Source organism: Haliaeetus albicilla, chromosome W (genome assembly GCF_947461875.1).
Source record: "Haliaeetus albicilla chromosome W, bHalAlb1.1, whole genome shotgun sequence".
NCBI classification, from domain to species: domain Eukaryota; kingdom Metazoa; phylum Chordata; class Aves; order Accipitriformes; family Accipitridae; genus Haliaeetus; species Haliaeetus albicilla.
In genome coordinates this window covers 863,672-881,518 of record NC_091515.1, presented here as the reverse complement: position 1 = coordinate 881,518, position 17,847 = coordinate 863,672, and the positions used below count along the sequence as shown (strand labels likewise).

General features: G+C 41.9%; 2 protein-coding genes across 11 annotated transcripts in view; one reads left to right on the top strand and one right to left on the bottom strand.

Annotated features, from left to right (window-relative positions):
* The window catches only part of TXNL1 (thioredoxin like 1), a 184,971-nt gene that overhangs the window by 125,784 nt on the left and 41,340 nt on the right, over positions 1-17,847 (bottom strand). The window lies entirely within an intron of this gene.
* WDR7 (WD repeat domain 7) overlaps positions 1-17,847 on the top strand; it is a 151,109-nt gene that overhangs the window by 105,830 nt on the left and 27,432 nt on the right. For all 10 annotated transcript variants that reach the window (XM_069774991.1, XM_069774989.1, XM_069774986.1 and 7 more), the window contains 4 exons: positions 4,051-4,168; positions 5,005-5,154; positions 5,822-5,904; positions 12,467-12,566. In XM_069774991.1, the coding sequence (XP_069631092.1) occupies positions 4,051-4,168; positions 5,005-5,154; positions 5,822-5,904; positions 12,467-12,566 (451 nt within the window). The remainder of the gene's footprint in view (positions 1-4,050; positions 4,169-5,004; positions 5,155-5,821; positions 5,905-12,466; positions 12,567-17,847) is intronic.

Below are 17,847 nucleotides of genomic sequence, written 5' to 3'. Positions count from 1 at the left end.
AGCCTGACTCTGATACGACCTTCTTGCTGGTTCATCGCTTTGTCTGTAACATCCGTACAGGATTTTTTGTTATATTCAAATGTGGTTTTACAAGTAAAAGGCCAATGGGGGCACCTTTATTGTTGCAGAGACTTTATTCATTTTCAAATTCAGTAGTTTTAATGCATACAATGATGTTGAGGAATGGGAAGGAAAATTATAATAAACTTTGGTTTGTATTTATGTGAATTCAGGTCTGTAAAATGGTGATTGATCCATACCTCATCTTGTTGTTGCTCTGGAAAAATAGTTAATTTGACAGAGAATGCTTTAACCACCCTGAAGTTCTTTGTTGCAAAGTGTTCAGTTTGTAAGCTTTCACAATATTAAATTAGATATTGCATATAGAATTATTTTTAAAGACACTTTAAAAAGAAATCAAGAGAGTGTGTTGTCTTCTGTAGACACCTCTCTCTCTCAAAAACTGGAATAATTAAAGAAATAAGTAAGCTAACTGTTCAGTTACCATATGCTACCTAAATCCTCTGCAAAATCATGAATAGACTTTGCAATAAGCTAGGTGGGTTTGTAAACTTCTGTTACTCTTTACCAAAAAAATCATTAGAAGAGCACAGGGGAGGAAGAACCCCTTCAAATAGTGCCCAGGAGGAGATTTTCATTGCATCTGAGGAATTGCCATCTCACGCTTATTTTCTCTTACTCACGTTTGCACATGTGGTCTCTTTTTGAAGTGTTGGGGGGGGGGGGACGGGGATGGACACACCTTTTGTACTCTCCATCCTGGCTCTGAAAATGTATATTTCCTTCCGTCTCACTTCCAAATAATGTCATTGTAAGATCTGGGATAGGAAACATCAGAATAACTTCCGTTGAAGATAAGTAATTTTTCTGCTTTAGCCCAGAAGAAGAGAAGCTCTCAAATGTTGATGTCACAAGGTGAATAGACAGATTAACCCAAATATTTTTGGAGTTTGAATGAGTGAACGGATGCTTTTGCTTGCCATGTCAAGTTCCTATGGGTTTGGACTTCACGTGGGCTTTGTGGCATGGCATGATAGAAACACTGACACTGTATAGTTTGGGGGGGGGGCGGGGGTGCACCTTGAATACAAGACATGTATTGTGGTTTCCACACCTTTGGGGTTGTTTCAGTTTCTCCTTTCCCTCATTTATTTTCAGAGCAAGCTGTGTCCAACTTTTTGCTTTCAGAGCAGAATGAACTTTGTTGACCCTGATAAACCAGTTTTTACCAGTTTGGAAGCACACAAAGATGCTAAACGGATAGAAGTGTGGAATGATTTTACAGTTCTCCATGACTCCGCTTTTATTTTCTGTGGCTTGCCTGCTACAGAGGTTGCTGGCAGCTTTCTGGTTTAAAGAAGTATTGAGGATCCTCTAAGGTGTTAAGTAAGGGCTAAGCCAAACAGCCCAGTATGTCCGGAGGAGTAAAAAGAGAGATCTTTTGGCCCTTTGCCTCCCAGGTATGCTGAGCGAAGTGGACACAGCTGAATCTCTGGCCAGCAGCATCTGAACTAGTGTAGGCAGTCTAGGGATTTGGAGCAGTGTGTTCCTATTTGGCCATTCTAATAGCATCAAATGTGTAAAATGGATGCAGTGGGAGGGCTGGCAGTGGCAGCCCTTACTTAAACGAGTAGTCCTCTGGCAGCGGCAGGACTGCGCAGATGTGTAAAGGCTGCAGAATGAGATGCCTGGTTATGATTGCTGTTGGTGCAGAGCTGCTAACAGCTTTCTAGTGCTCTGTTGTCACTGTACTGTGCATTGTAATGAGCCATAATTTACCCAACTGGGCCATCCTCAGTATTTAGAAATGCATGATATTCTTCTGAAACTGCAGATTCTAGATAAGATTGTTTCACTGGACTGGTACTCATTTTTTTGAAAGTATTTTTATCTCATGTGCATCTGTCAAAGTATTAAACCATCTGAAATCACATTGATAGCAGTGAAAGCTGCAGATACCATTTCTTTTCATGTAATAAAACTATCTTGTATTGTTAACATGCACTCGAATGACATAGTTGCTTTAACAAAAAGCTTCATTTTTATGAACGTTTAGCATTCACATATACTTGTAATATAACCAGCTAAGGTGTCAGAACAGCTTCAAAACTTGATCCCTCTGTGTTGGCCAGTTAGTGCTGTTCACTTACATGTGTTTGGGAGCTGCAATCTTCCTGTGCAGCGTGGGAGGATCCGCTCCCTCTCTGAGCCTCAGAAATGGCGATTGCTGCCCATGGTTGTATGCAGAGAAGTACTTTGTTTCCACAGAAAAAGAGTAAACCTATATATGTTGTTTACAGGTTAATGCTTTTTTTTGGTTACTTAATCTCTGATAGCTGAGGAGGGCTTTCAGTGCATTCTCAAACACCATTTTTCATGACTTAGTAAAATCCATGGAGAATTGCCACATACTCAAATGGTGGACTGATACCGGGAAAGAGCAAAAGAAATTAGCTTTCTTTTGTTTTGTCTTTTCTTTACTTAAAAAAGAAACTAAACAAAACACCCCACAAACTTCTAGGGCTACTGCTTGGTGGAAGTGTGGTCATAGCAGCAGGATTGATCGGACTACATGTTATAGGAAGACTTTTAAAATGTTTTAGAGCTGGCAAACTGGTTTGTGGACTGTCTTTCTGTGCTGCAATAGTCATGTAAGAGAAAGTTTCCGTTGTGAGGTAGGTCGAATGTTTCACGTTAATCCCAACGCACACTGGTTCCCAGGTGTTCCCTCGCCTTCTGTAAAAGCCCGATTCCATCTCAGAGCACATTTATCCCTGATTTCCCCATAGCTCTTTCCCCACCATTTCTTCCCCCTGCACTGCTGCAGTTTTCCCTTGCTGAAATGTCCTCACCTAGAGAGACCTGTGTGCCTGCAGTGCATCAAAACCAGCGCTGAAATAACTGCCTTGCCGCAACGCTGCTCTTCCCTAACCTGTATAACCCTCATTGCTGAATTCTGTACTCTCGTATTTAGACACGGATCAGATACACCTGTATGTGTTAGCTTGATTTACTAAAAGCACCAAGTTGATAGCCTGGAGAGGTACCTATGCTCTGCGGCCATGGCCTGGGAGTGCTTTGGGTGGCCCATGGGTGGGAGCGCAGGAAGGATTTGTAGAATTGCTGGATAAGGTACAACTAGCCTAACAAAACTGGGCTCTGCTGTGACATATACAACAGTGATAATTAAAATAGTACAATTTCAAGAAAGGAAGCTTTCAGACAAAAATTAGCCTATGTGTTGTCTTTGTCAGGTACATATGCTCTCAATTACCAAATACCAGATTTTATTTTTGCTTAGTGTACTTATTGGGTACTTACTACTTTATTGTTTCTTGCAGTTATCTTGTCATAGCAAATAAAAGCATTGTGTATGGGAAATTCAGATGCCAGTTAATCCCTTACTGTTATTTGAAGAACTGCAGTTAAAACCTCAGTGTTAGAGATTCTAAAGAGGTTTGGAATAATTTCAGTAATTAGAAAACATACGGTATGGGGCTGCCTGTCATTGCATCATGCTGCTGCAACTGAGTCATGCAGTAAAGAAAATCAAACCGAATAGATTTGGTGGTTTTAGTTCTTCAAGAAGCTTCTTGCTTTTCTCTCCTATAACCAGTACTTCACTGAATTAAGGAGAATTACTATGAACAGGGTATTTTTTCAGCCTGTATTTAAAATGTTGTAAAAGAATAAACCATAAATTCTTGGGAAGACATTCTGTGTTTGCCTTGTCCTCAGTTGGGTGATATGTATTCAGCACATACAGATAATTTGTTAACAAGGCCTTTTTAACACTTTGGACAGATGCACATACTGTTTTCAATCTTCATGGTTAATTATTCGATTTTGTATTTGATGATAGAACACCCTGACTCCTAATCACTGCTCATTGTTGGAAGTCCATTATATTCTAACTGTTTGAGTGCTCCCGTTGACCTTGAACTGACATTATAAGCTGTTTCTAATCTTTTCACTCTATATTTCTAATGCTCCTTTTCTTTCTCCTCTCTTTGTCTGGTGCCCGTTTAGCATCACAATGGGGCTGCCCCTGAGTCCAGCCGCCGACTCTGCCCGCTCAGCGCGGCACGCTCTCTCCCTCATCGCCACCGCCAGACCACCCGCCTTCATCACCACCATTGCCAAGGAGGTGAGCAGGGCCAGTCAGCTCAGCTGCAGCAGCTTTTCCTCCGAGCTTTGAGACTTCTGGCTTGTGAACAGAGATAGACAACCAAATGTCCCTCCCTTCCTCCCAAAAAGGGAAACAGCAAGTGTAATATTTGTATTCTCGCAGATATCCAAATCACCCATAATTTATGACAGGAGCAATATTTAACTGAGTCCGTTGAGTTGTGTCTGTCTTAATTTGTTGTATCCCAGTTATGTAAACTTCCAATAGCAATGTGTAAATTCCTGCTTGCTTTAGGCAATGCAGGCATGACCCCATTAAGTATGGATTAAGACAGAGTGGAGACTTAGCCATGGGGTTTGGAGGGTGAGGAGGAAGGGACGCTGCTGTGAGGTTAGTGTAGGCTGGGCACGGTCTGTCTGAGAGTCGCCTGAGTGAACCCAGATGCAGCCTGGAGCTTTGGCTGAGCTAAAGCAATAGGATGGGCGATGATCAGTGGCCGGCCAAAAAAAGCTTGTTATAAAGCAGCCATCTAATACCTAAAGAAAGATGTACAAGTATATGGAAATTATGTAATCGAGACCCAGGCATTTCCTTATCTTGACCTTTAGTTTTAAGAGATTAAGAATTACTCAAAGCAGGTAAGCCCTTGTTTAAAAACTACATCAAGGATAACCATTAGTGGCTCTACTGATGGTGAGTAACGGGGGAGGGAGAAACAATCCATAGGTCTCAAAGTAAGGCAAAGCATTCTGCAGTACAGGCTTTCTTAATGTAACACATGTGTATAACAGTAAGCACAGATGGAGAATATTTAGAGAACGCGAGTCTCCACTTGTAACCCTGCTCTTTGGTAGGTGCACAGACACACTGCCCTCGCAGCGAACACGCAGTCTCAGCAGAATATTCACACCACCACTCTTGCTCGGGCTAAAGGAGAGATCTTGAGAGTCATTGAGATACTTATTGAGAAGATGCCTACTGATGTTGTGGACCTTCTTGTGGAGGTAAGGCTGTTCTGCCATATCTGCTTGTGGGTTTGATGTAACAGTGAATAATGTGTTGGCCTGGAGTCAAATCGTAGGATTTCTTTCTGCCTGGACCACAACCTTTGTGTGTGTGAAGAGGATTTGTTTTATACCACCCAGCTCATTTTTTGAACTTCAAAATTGCATTTAAATTTCATTAAATTGCATTGTTTGGGAAAAAACCCAAGCAAGAGAGTATGCTGGAGATACGGGTGTGCTCATCGCACTGGTACTTGGACGTGCTGGGGATCACATGGATGTTTTTATCTGTTGCATTTGTTGGTGCTGACGAATATTGTTGAAGAATGGTACAGATGATGTATCAGATTTGTAACTTTGATACTGATGCCCAGAGGCCTTTTTCACACCGGATCTACTTAAAGAGCTGTGATACTTATGTTTACCAGTAGTTTGTTGGTTTAGAACTGTTTATGGGTACTCTGAATGGTTCCAGTTGCCAGTACGATTGCTGTTGTAAACTCTATCATATGCAAGACAGTTATTGTTTGTTTTATCCCAATTGCATTTTAAAGTTAGGTATTAAAGATGCAATCAGGCACAGTAATTCTCTATTTTTGCCTGTTAGAACTTCTATTATGAAACATAAAATACAGTATGTCACATGATTTTAACTTTTGTTTCCAAGGTTATGGACATCATCATGTATTGCCTTGAAGGATCTTTAGTTAAGAAAAAGGGTCTTCAGGAATGCTTTCCAGCCATCTGCAGGTGAGCTCTTCCTCCAAGAATACTGTGAAGTAAATTGTAGGGTCACCAGCAGGATATATTTCTTACTTAAGAGTAAAGCAATCTTTTACATGATGTTTGCCCCTTAAAACAACAAATGCGAAGAGTGTTTTTAGCTCACCTATAAGCCCTTGTAGGCTTTTAGTTCTCTGCCACATCTGACAGAGATGTGGATCAGAGAAGAAAAGCATTAAGAACTTCTTGAAGTTTGGATATTTTAGAAGTCCAAAACCAGAAAAATATTGTGTAATGTCATGAAAAACTGTCCTGCTACCCCTCCATATATCCTATCTGCTCCATTGGAACAGCCACAGAAGCTGGGCAGCTTCCTCCAAAGGATTTATCAATATCTTTGTTGTTACAAAAATGAGAATAATGTACTTGAGTAACAAGTTAGATTCCAATATGTACAACCTGCCTGAATGAATTAGTTGCCACCATCAAAGCGACTAGGTTAAAAAGAAAATGGTGACAGCAGAAAATAAGGATGTGGTTTTGGGGGCATGATGGGTGGTGGTGGTGGTGTTCCTAGACAAGCCGTGCAGGGGGCCTGCATTGTGGTGGTTTGCATAAATGCCTCGCAGCCAACTGCTGTCCATTAGTACCTTCAGACTAAGCCATGAGCAGCCAATGTAAAGTATGTCAGAGTCAGATTTCCCGGTGTGCTGAGGATCCAGGGCTTGTCAAAGCAGGAGCTCTTTACTTGCATTTCAAGATCTGTTGTCAGCAGCACAGTCCTTCAGCAAAGCATGCTCTCATGCCAGGAGTTTAGCCAAATACCAGGTAAACTTTTCATTCATAGGAAGCTTAAGCCTGACTCTGTTTTGTTCTCTGAAACATCCTCTAATGGAGAATTTTGAGAATAAATGTTACTTCCTTTATGGCAATAGCTAACTGCTGTAATTTGCCTAGTAGCTGGCGGTAGGGCATAGTTATCGGGGGAGATCATCTCCTGTCCAGGCACTTCCAAGTCCTCCTGAGCTGTTCACACAGGCATAGCAGTGCCATCCCATAGGAAAGGTCAGTGAAATGGATGTAAGAAATAGATAGCACCAAATGCCTTCCTGGAATAGAGCCTTGCTTTCACTGCCCTGTGACTGTCTCCCAGGTGTCTGCCAAGGGACCAGGTTGTGCTCCAAAATTGTTGTTGTAGGCAGGGAATGTAACCCTCGCCCTTATGGTAGCAGGCTGCCCTCTCCCCTGGTTTTAGGAATATTTTTGGGATGCTTGCACTAGATGCAGGAGATTCAGTTGAAATTAAACCTTGCAGAGTGTAGAGAGCACTGCTGGTCGCTTTGAGCTGCCCCTCACTCTGCAGTGTGTGGAAACGTCTTGGGCAGCATTTAAAGCTCTCCATCCCTGGCGACAGGTAGGTCAGTAAAATAACAAGTATGAATTTGCACAAAATCATAGGGGGAGAGTAGTGCAGTGGCTGTCTTGTGCTCACATTGTCAGTGACTTGGCAGTTCGCCGAAAGGCACCAGTGCCAGTTCAGACGCTGGCTCCTGCTGACCTTCTTTGGGAATTCAGCATCATTGGTTGTCTTTGTCTTGGGCTACTTCTACTTCACTCTTAAAAAGGTACTTTCAAATAGTAAAATGTGATTTATAAAATATGAACATTTACAGTATCTTTAGACTATGATAACTATCCCAGTTATACTATTAAGCTGGTACAACCAATAAATTATAATAATCACCTGTCAACAATTACTTTTTAATCTAATAAGCTATTAAAATATTAAATAGTTTCAAGAAAAGAACAATTATCCCGTTGACAGGTAGGATACTGATAGAGGTAATCTTCCTTCTTCCTGATACTTTAAAAGGCTTACCTTAAAATATAAATGCAAGGATAAGTAGAAATAAGCGCAAAAATCTCCCTATTCCTGTTGTATTTTTATAGTGATACGTTATCTTAAAATTCTGTTAAATTACTAGTAATATTTCCTATTCTACATAGTTATGGCCATTGTAAAAATGATACAGCACCCCACCGATGTGATCATTCAGCCCAATGGAAATTTTAATCAGATTTTAACAAATGGTTGAACCTCTGGAGAGATTCCAAGTGGAAACGCTTCGACATAATCCTATTGTTAATTCTTTTAATATCCCAGTACTCTTTCTGCTGTACTGCATTATGTGCACCCCTGTTGTGGCAAAATCATTCAGGTGTCTCAGTGCTTGGTGTGCAAACTCTGCTTCCTCGGAGGACATTATGGAAGTACCTTACTCATGGCTGTAACGGCAAACGTTTGTTGGTGCCTCTGCAGTCTCTTGGAAGTGATGCTCCTGTTTCAGCAGAACATTAAACCCAGGGCTGGGAGCAGCAGTGTGCTGGGTTAAAGTACCTGATTATCATTCCTCTCGGGTTTTCAGCCTTTTTTACTGTTGTACAAATGTAGCAGTCATGCTGCTAATTGCTGTGAGCGTGACTCAATCCTGATGGGTGGTGATGAGGTAAATCCATCGCTGTGGATATTTTTGGATGTCATATCTTACAGCATATGATTATGGTGTCTATTTGTTTTTCCCATAAGTGTTATTCTTTATAGAGGCTCATACTGCCTTTTGGCATGCTGTATGCAAACCCTTTTCTTATCAAAATAAAATAAGTATTGAAGTACAATGCAATGAATATGAAATATTTCTGAATTTCTTTAAAATTGCGAAGGATAATATTGAAGGTTGCAAAATTCTGTTAGACTTGAGCCTTTTCCAGATTCAGCAGTTGCATTGGAGCTGAGTGGTCCCTGATGGACTCTGCTTGGTCAGGTCATGTATTTAGTACAGGCTGCCGAGTTAAAGCGGTCTGTGTAACAGCATAGTCTCACATGGGAAGATAGATTAAATTTAAAATAACAAGTGTTTTTTATGGCTTTTTACTAGGGAGTAGTCTTGCAGGCAGAGTGAGAATTTCAAGGATTAGACAAAGTGAGGTTGTACAACAAAATTTTATACCTTGATTATTTCTAGGATTTTGGAGAGTATAATTGAAGGAATCAGAGTCCATCAGCTGGAGGTGCTGTTGTGGTAATGCTCAAGGGAGCCTGAAGCCTCATTCTGTAGAAGGGAAAGAAAAAAGAATGAAATGTGAAATAGGACTGGAGAATATCGAAACTTTAATACAGAATCCCTCTGGCTATTGCAAGATACTGAAGTTTGAAATTAAGATTTAATGAAGCTGTGATGTTAAACAACAATTATTTTTTTTAATGAAGATTTAACATTCCATTTTTGTGCTGGTTTTAAATTAGAATGTTAATTTAAGAAAAAAAAATGTTTTAGAACCCCTTAGATACTTCAGCAGTCACTAATTCAGGTTTTAAATCAGTTGGTGGGCCTTCACTGAACCACAGTGTGGCTGCTGTTGGCTTTTCCAGTATCAGATTAAACCCAAGCCAGCCCAAGCAGCCCCATTTCCAACTGTCAAGTGTGCTTGCTAGTATTTGGTGGAAGAAGAAAGGTCATTTTCCTACTAAGTCCTTAACCCAGCTTGCTTATGCTGAGTTCCCACCCTGCAATGTGGTATCCAGGTGGTCATCCCATTGCAGGATGCCAGCTTTCACTCAGCTTGCAGCCTTTGCAGCATGTCACCCCGGCATCGTGACTTGTATTGCAGAGGACCTGAAGGTACGTGTGGAAGAGACTGGTGAGGGTGAGGAGATCAGCAGGGGGAGGCTGGGCCATCTTTCTCTTGATGTACCCAGTTTTCATTTGGAAAAAGGTAGAAGGGAAGGCCGTGGGCTTGTCCCTTAATGTAGAGGATTAGCTGATACCAGCAATAGCAGCACAGTTCTGTCAGTTCCAGCAGAGTTCCTCCAAAAGCTGGAAGAAGTGGTCTGCTGGCCAACAGAAGCTTCTCTGCAGAGCAGTAATGGGGCAGCACTCAGAGCAGGGTCTCCGTTAAGATGCCGACTATGGATATGGATGCACCAACTAAACTTGCAAAACTGAATTTGTAGCGTAGTCTAAATATATGCTAGCATATCATTCTTTACTGAACTCTACCATATAGAAGTTTAGAAAGGGGTGCAAAGGGTTAAAATATTTAAATCTGTCTGTGGTTGTAACAGTGCTAACCTCACTAAAAGATAAAAGAATGAGGCTAAAGAGCTGACAACTGAATGTCAGTTTAAGGAGTAATTTTTTTTTTAGAAAATTATACTCAAAACCATCTATTTCCTTGAAGCTTTTTTTCTCCCAAGCCCTCTGTTGTTATTTAGTCTGATGGATTCTTCTTTTCAAAGAAAAATACTGGCTCAGCGCTCTGTCTAAATGGGCATTTAAATGCAGTAAGGAGAGAAATGCTGTTTGCTTACATATAACAGTATGTGATATTCTTTCTAAATCTATTGGAGGAGACAAGTGGACTGCACCCATACAGTAGTGTAATAGAATTAATGGGGATATAAAACATTTTACATAGAAACTTTCTGTTGTAGTCCATTTTACTTGTAATGATCAAGCAGCCTGTGGGGTTTTTTATGTTTATATGTAAATCCCAAGTTTGCTGGTATATAAAATAGCCTTAAAAATAGCCCCTTCCCTGTTCACCTGGGGCACCACTTTAATTATGCAGGTGTTTGGAGTTTGACATGAAATAGTGAAAAATGCAGATGCTTTCTTATTACAGTCCCTTGCCTTATTCAGCATGTATGGCGGGCTTTAGACCCTGCGGGTACCTGTTTGCCCACAGCTTTATCCCTTTTCTCTTCTTTTTTCTCGTGACTGGCTCCTACCTCTCCTGCTCCCGAGCTATTTACCAACAGCTTTTGATTTTTTTCTAAGCACTCCTTTTTGTTGTCTAAATAATAAATGAGAAATTATTATTACTCAATAATACATAAGTTGCGTGGCCACCACTGACCAAAGGAATACGAAAAGCAGATTGATGAGGCAGATGCTGGCTGCAAAAGAAAGTAACAGAGATGGCATGCAGCCTGGAAATATTTCCGTATCAGTGTTAAAAAGCTGCCCATCACCCTATTTGCACGCTTTGCGAAAGGAGGGTTCTGTGCTGGCCACAGCCCGTGCGGTGTGGGATAGCACGTCTGAGGGCTTGTAGGCTTTCGTGAAGGTCTTTGCTGTATCGGTTGGCTGTGCCAGGTAGAGTAAGAGTTAGACAAGGAAATAACCCTTGTCTTGCCCTCTCGAGTGGGAATTCCCAGCAGAGCCGTCAGCTCTTTCACGGTCGGTGCCTCCCCTCCGGTCTCGCTTGAAGCCACCTGCGTCCCCCTGCTGCAGCACCCTCTTCTGTGGCGGTGCAGCTGGTGAGCCTGGTCCGAGCCACCCGGCTGTGGGTGCTGGGGGGTCCGCACCTCGGGAGGGCCCTCCGCGGGGGGTGGCACCCCTTGCACCAGGAGGGGATGGGGAAGGGCGAGGGAAGGTATCTTGTGGAAAGTACCGCCGAGAGTCCAAGAGCAAAACGGAAAGCGGCGAGCCGGGGAGGGGTGGTGGGCATGGGAGACCCTGGGGACGGATGGACACGGACGCAAAAGTGCATCTGAGCTGCTTAGCCTTGCCCTTTCTCCTGCACAACAACTAGCGATTTTCTTTCTTATTTTTCTTTTTTTTCTGTAACACCATGTTTCATGCTGTTTTTCTTCCTGACTGCCATCCTGCACTGTAGAAACAAGTGTATCGTACCTGTATGAGAGCAGTTGCTATGGCACTCTGGGAATCCTGAAGAACAAGGAGATAGATCGTTGTAAGGTTTCCTGTTTGAAGCCGTAAATATGGTCAGCAACATATTTTTGTGGTCTGATTCTAGGAATCTCTGGCAGACTTTGTTATAGTAAAATTTAATTGGAAATGCAGTCGGCAGTTTTCACAGGTCTGCTCTCCTTTTTATAAGAAAGACACAATGATATTCCCAAAGATTTGAATTTGAAATAAGGATTTAGACTCTCTCGTGTTTCAAGGTGTAGAAATTCCTTGACTTTTGCAATTGTTTGAATTCAAATTGATGCTGTACAGTCACACTGGATGTTAAAGACTACTGCAGGCTTCTCGGTGCCTTTTCACCTGGAGGATGTTATTGGATTAGAGAGCATTTGATGACTCTTTTTTTTTATGCCAATCAAAAATTTATGAGTGTGCATATTTTTTCCCTATACTTTCTCTCATTCTTTCTCATTTGATATTCAAGTAAAAGTGCTCTGAAATCATTCAGGGTGTTAGATTGTCTTGTTTAACCATTTGACATTCAGCATTATTGTGGTATTGCACTGTAAACAAGATATGCCCGTGGACATTCAGGGACCTGATGATTATCACATAGATTATTCCCAAACTCAGTGGAAGCATTCAGCACCAGGTAGTAAAAATAAATAAATCTGATCTGATTCTGTGGTAATGTATCAAACATCAGTTGGCTTTGTTTGCTGAATGCCAAGTATGAAAACTGGCAGCTGATGGATTTTTAAATCAAATCTCTGTTCTAGCACTAATGTTAATTACCCAATGGCATTGCAAATTAATTTTAACATCATGCAAGCAGGTCAGATCTCACCTGTTACTTGTTATAATGTTCAATTCAGGTTCTACATGGTCAGCTATTACGAGCGGAGTCACAGAATAGCAGTGGGAGCTCGCCATGGTTCAGTGGCCCTCTACGACATCCGGACTGGGAAATGTCAGGTAAATAAATCATTGTGACTTCCTCCCCATAAAGTGTGGAAGTTATTGAAAGGAAAGAGCAGCGAGCTCTGCATCAGTTGACATGCTGAGCTGCTGGAACATTATGGATAATGCTGAGGGGATCAATAGTTTAATGAAGGACTCAAAGTATATAGAGCCCTACTGTCTTCATTCACTGGAACTGAATGGGTGCCACAGATGGGTTAATAATGAAAGCCTAAAGTTAGGCAATACCCCTGCTCTGAAATAAATGAAAAATCTGATTTTTAAAAGTTAGGGTTTATAGCAGTATACTTCTCTACTATAGAAGTCACAAAGAAAATCCACCAAGGTTTGGTTTATTTTTTTTTCCTAAAACTCCTCTCTACAAAATGCCATGATGCTTATGTTTGAGGTATTTACAGTTTTTTGCTGTTAAATAAGATACTTAATTTCTTACCAGTCACTAGTGACCTAGAAGAGGGTATACTTAAGGATAATGTTGAAATGAGTGCGTGGAATTAAAAATGTTTAAATGACAAACTATTTGCCTTTTCAGAAAAGTTTGTATCTTTTCAGAAAAGTTCATTGGTAATGTTCTTTATTATTCCTTGCACTATGTGATCAGCTATTATTTCGTATTGAATTTCAATACCATTTGTAAGGCTTGGATAAAATATCTGTATTTTGAATCTGCCTTATTCTTTTGTGTGTGTGTCAATATAATTTTTTTGTTGTTTCTAAAAGCTGTTGTCTTTGTTCCTTACAAAACGTGTATTATAGAGAAGGTAGCATAAATTTCTTCCTGCTAGATCTGCTGGCAGAACTGCATGCTTAGGTGTACACAGCTGGTTCGTTTTCTGTTCTGTTTATTTCCCAAATCTGGTAGCTGATGACACTGTATGTTCTGGTATTTTTTGTTTAGACAGCTGTCCTGTGGAAGCTGAGATGGCCAGATTTATTTTATAAATAGCTGTATAACGCAGGCAAATGGGATACATGGACTGCTCTATCTTGTTTTAGCTTAAGTCATTTGGATCATGATTTATTAATTTAACTATGAAATGGGTCCACAAGAACTGCTGTATACCGATATATCCGATGTCACTGAGCATCTTTGCTGTCCTGCAGTCGTAGCCAAGATGTCCAACATGCTGCAGAGCTGAGTGTAGCCTTCTTTCCAGATACGTTTCCTTGATTGTCTGTGCAAGGAGCTTGCACATGTTGCATGACTTTCTTCCCACCTATTCAGCAGCCAGCGTGATGAAGCAGCTGAACGTCTCCCACTGTCCATTAGGAGACACTGACCACAATCCCTTTCCGTGTGCATCATTGCGCTGAAAATGGAGAGTGCGAAGTCCAGATAAGTCTGGGAAGTCCTGGCATCTCAAACTAACAGCTAATTCCTGATGCTGTTGGAGGGGGAGAGGTGAAGAGCACAGCTATACACTTCCTTATGTCTCTGCTTTCAGAGCACAAGGAGAGTGGTGACAAGACCTGTCCTTCCATTTAGCAGCGGCATTTAACCAGTGCTGTCATCCTTGCACTTTTAACTTTGTCTAATTCGTACTTCAGCTACTGAGCTGGGGCCAAGGTGAGCAGAGGAGTTTGTTAGTACACAGGGTAGTTCTGGCTTCGCCGTGTGAGTTCTGGGTGGGTCTGTAACACATCTTACACAACCTGGTGATCCACACCAGTTTTGCAGAAGCCCAGAAGTGCTGGTAGGCAGGATGGCAAAGTGTGCCTACAGCTGCATGTATGTCTAGGGCTAAATCTTCCAGGAAAATCACCCCTCTGGCTTGGTTTGCCCTTGGTTTGGCAGGCATGCTAAAAATACCCTATTTTTCTCTCCTTTACTTTTTTCTTTGGTTCTTTTAAAGTGGAGTCCGCATAATACCCACCAGCCGTTTGAAGGGGATTGTGCATAGCTGTTTGCCAGCCTTTTCTCTGAAGTGCGCTCTCCTCCATGTCAGCTGGCAGCCTGTTCTCTGAGGCTCCTGGAACTAACTCCAGGTTTCTACCAGTAAATTGTCTGAATGATTTGCTCAGTTAATTTGATGTGTTGGTGAATATGCACAGCATTTGTTTTCTTACTTTCTGTCCTGGTTTCAGCTGGGACAGAGTTAACTGTCTTCCTAGTAGCTGGTACAGTGCTATGTTTTGAGTTCAGTATGTGAAGAATGTTGATAACACTGATGTTTTCAGTTGTTGCTCAGTAGTGTTTAGACTAAAGTCAAGGATTTTTCAGCTTCTCATGCCCAGCTAGGGCACAAGAAGTTGGCACAGGACACAGCCAGGGCACCTGACCCAAACTGGCCAACAGGGTATTCCATACCATGGGACGTCCCATTTAGTATAGGAACTGGGGGCGGGGAATAGCCGCTGGGGGACTGGCTGGATGTTGGTCGGCGGGTGGTGAGCAATTGCACTGCGCATCATTTGTACATTCCAATCCTTTTATTACTACTGTTGTCATTTTATTAGTGTTATCATTATCATTATTAGTTTCTTCTTTTCTGTTCTATTAAACCGTTCTTATCTCAACCCAGGAGTTTTACTTCTTTTCCCGATTTTCTCCCCCATCCCACTGGATGGGGGGGGAGTGAGTGAGCGGCTGCGTGGTGCTTAGTTGCTGGCTGGGGTTAAACCACGACACTTTCTTAATAAGCTTCCACATAGATCATGGAAAGCAGAGATGGGTATGAGTGAAAGGACTTTTGGGATGATTAGGGCAGGGTCCTTTGCAGATTTTATTATTATTCATGAGATAGAAAAATTTGGTGAGTGCCAGATATATGATTATTAGGGGGCAACGCCATCTATTGGATACAGGTTTCTTATTCCAAATCTGATCTTTTAAATTATTTCTCACAGTTGCAGATTTCAGGCTGCTCAGAAGATGTGAAATAATAACTTCAGGATTGTGTAGATTAAAAAGTTTTGAAATTGGAAAAAAGCTCAAATTTCTAGTTTACTTTTTTACAGAAGTTAAAGCTTCAAAATTAAAGTTTCAAAATGTTTATCAAAATATTTTAATTGCCTTAGTGTGTTTAACTGGAGGATGAATTAGGACACGTATCTGGGAAGAACTGGGTGAGCAGTCGCCAGCGCTGGGACGGTGGGTGCACTGGAGCCCTTGGGCCAGCCTCCCTCCCTCCTGCTCTCCTCTTGGGACCTTTTCACTTTCTGTACTAATTGCTGCTTCATTTCTAACAAGAAAAATGTTTGTCTAACACAGGCCATCATCTAGCTTAAGCTCATTCTGCTTCTTTCTGTTTATAATGTTTTTTGAACAATGCTACCGGAAACATACTATCCAAAAATTGCTTAGTCATTCACTATTTAAAAAAAGGATGATTCTTTGAATATTTTCTTGAAGCCATAAACATAATTTTGCATTTAGTAAATATGTTAGTGTTTTGCAAGTAAAAGTATGAAATACACATGAAAGTTTTATTAGTTGCCCCACCACAACTCACACGTAAGCTGTTTTTAATCAGGTGTCAAAATTACTTATTGGATAAGAAGAGGGGGAACTGCTTTCCCCTTCCTTCCACCCCATTTATACTCATCATTAAGGATATACATTAATTGAGATTAACGCTGAGATAAGCAGAAGGGGAGAATAATAAGCTGTGGGTATTGCAGGTGGGACCTCCCTGGGATGTGAAGGCTTGTTCCTGCTGCAGCAGGCATGGCATCTTCTAACACCTGAGCAAGTTTCTCAACACCCAGTGGAAGGTTGTTCCAGAATATTGGTGGGTTAAAATATCAAGGGTTAGAAATGGTTTTGTTTTGGTTTGTTTTTTTTATTCCCACACCAATATAATTATGGCTATCTGAGTCTTTGTACCACCTTTGACCTTTAGCTTAAATAATCAGTTCCTCTCCTTGGTTTTTACCCTTTTGCCTTATTTACAGGCAGCCTTAACACTCACTTTCAGCCTTTGTTTTGAAAGGTGAAAAGAACAGAGGACCCTAAAAACTCCTTCTCTGTAACGTACTCTGCATTTTTCTTAATCCTCCTTAGGCAAAATACTCATTTATGTTCTTGGCTCACACAGACTGACTTCAGTGTTTATTCCAGTCTTACTGCTGAGTTACCCCGAATCTTTCCCTTCTCACCTTCTATGAAATCACACAAAAGCAGAACTTGGAAAGGCATTTTGTCTGAATATTGTTTTGCCAGATGAAACTGCACATCAAAGCTCACGTTTTTGACATGTCCCTGTTGTGCTCATCTGTGTTCCTGTAATGCAGAACCTCCTCTTCTCCCTTTAGATTTGTTACTTGCTCCCGATGCATTTTTTTGGTGGTTTATTACTAAAGTACCACGAAGGCCATCCCTTAGCGTAGGGTGTGGGACTCGGGTCATCGAACCCTCACGGCTCAAGAACTCGCGTGGGGAGGTGCATCTTTGAGTTTTTCTTTTCTTTCAGACCAAAGCCAGTCTAAACCACCGTCACCTCCTGTGGTCCCAGGGAGTATCAGGGAGCAGCGGCTATGAAGAGCATTTGGGGATAAAAGCTCTCCATCAGTTAAAGCATTGCAGCTTAAATTAAAACCTTGGCTTATGGCAAAAGGTGTTGTAGACAGCCAGCATCGTTCTCCTCAGTCAAGGGCACACGTGTGCTGTCCTGGCCCCGCTGAAGCCGGGGGTCAGTGTGCTATGGCCAGTGGCATGGTCGGGATGCCACCCGTCTCCCAAGCAGGAGGGCTGTGCGGTGTGTGGTCCCCCAGCTCAGTCCTGGTGTCTGCATCTACTGCCTCTGCCCATCACCTCTTGCTTCACAAATGCTTCTGGAGAGCAGCACCAGAGGACCTGCTGGTAGCATTTAGAGAGAGCAGTGAATTCAGTATGTCATGCGTGTATAAGCCAGAGTTAGATATAGTATCACTAAAAATGTTGTTCTTCGTGTTTCTCAAAAAGCTGAGTGAACAGTGGGGTTCCCTGAGCTCACCCCACATTCCTCATGCTTACCTTTCCCAAAAGCGGGGCAGGATAGTTTCATGGGCTTGATGTGCAGTAGCGGATCGTGCTCCAACAGCCGTGTGACAGACGGTCGCGAGACTGTTCGGGGGGGAACCTGTGCCCGCACCGATATGTCCCCATTCCTTTGGGTCACGTGCAAAATTAGGCAATCCCTTCTGGAGACAGATAAAGCCTTTCTGCTTCCTTTTTCCTGGAACTGAACGTCTCTTCCTTCCTACTTGGTCTGTGCAGCATCTCTGCTCTGGTGCTTCAAACTGGGAACCTGCTTTTAGGGCCACCACTTCTCATCTCTGAGATCAAGACGGCAAG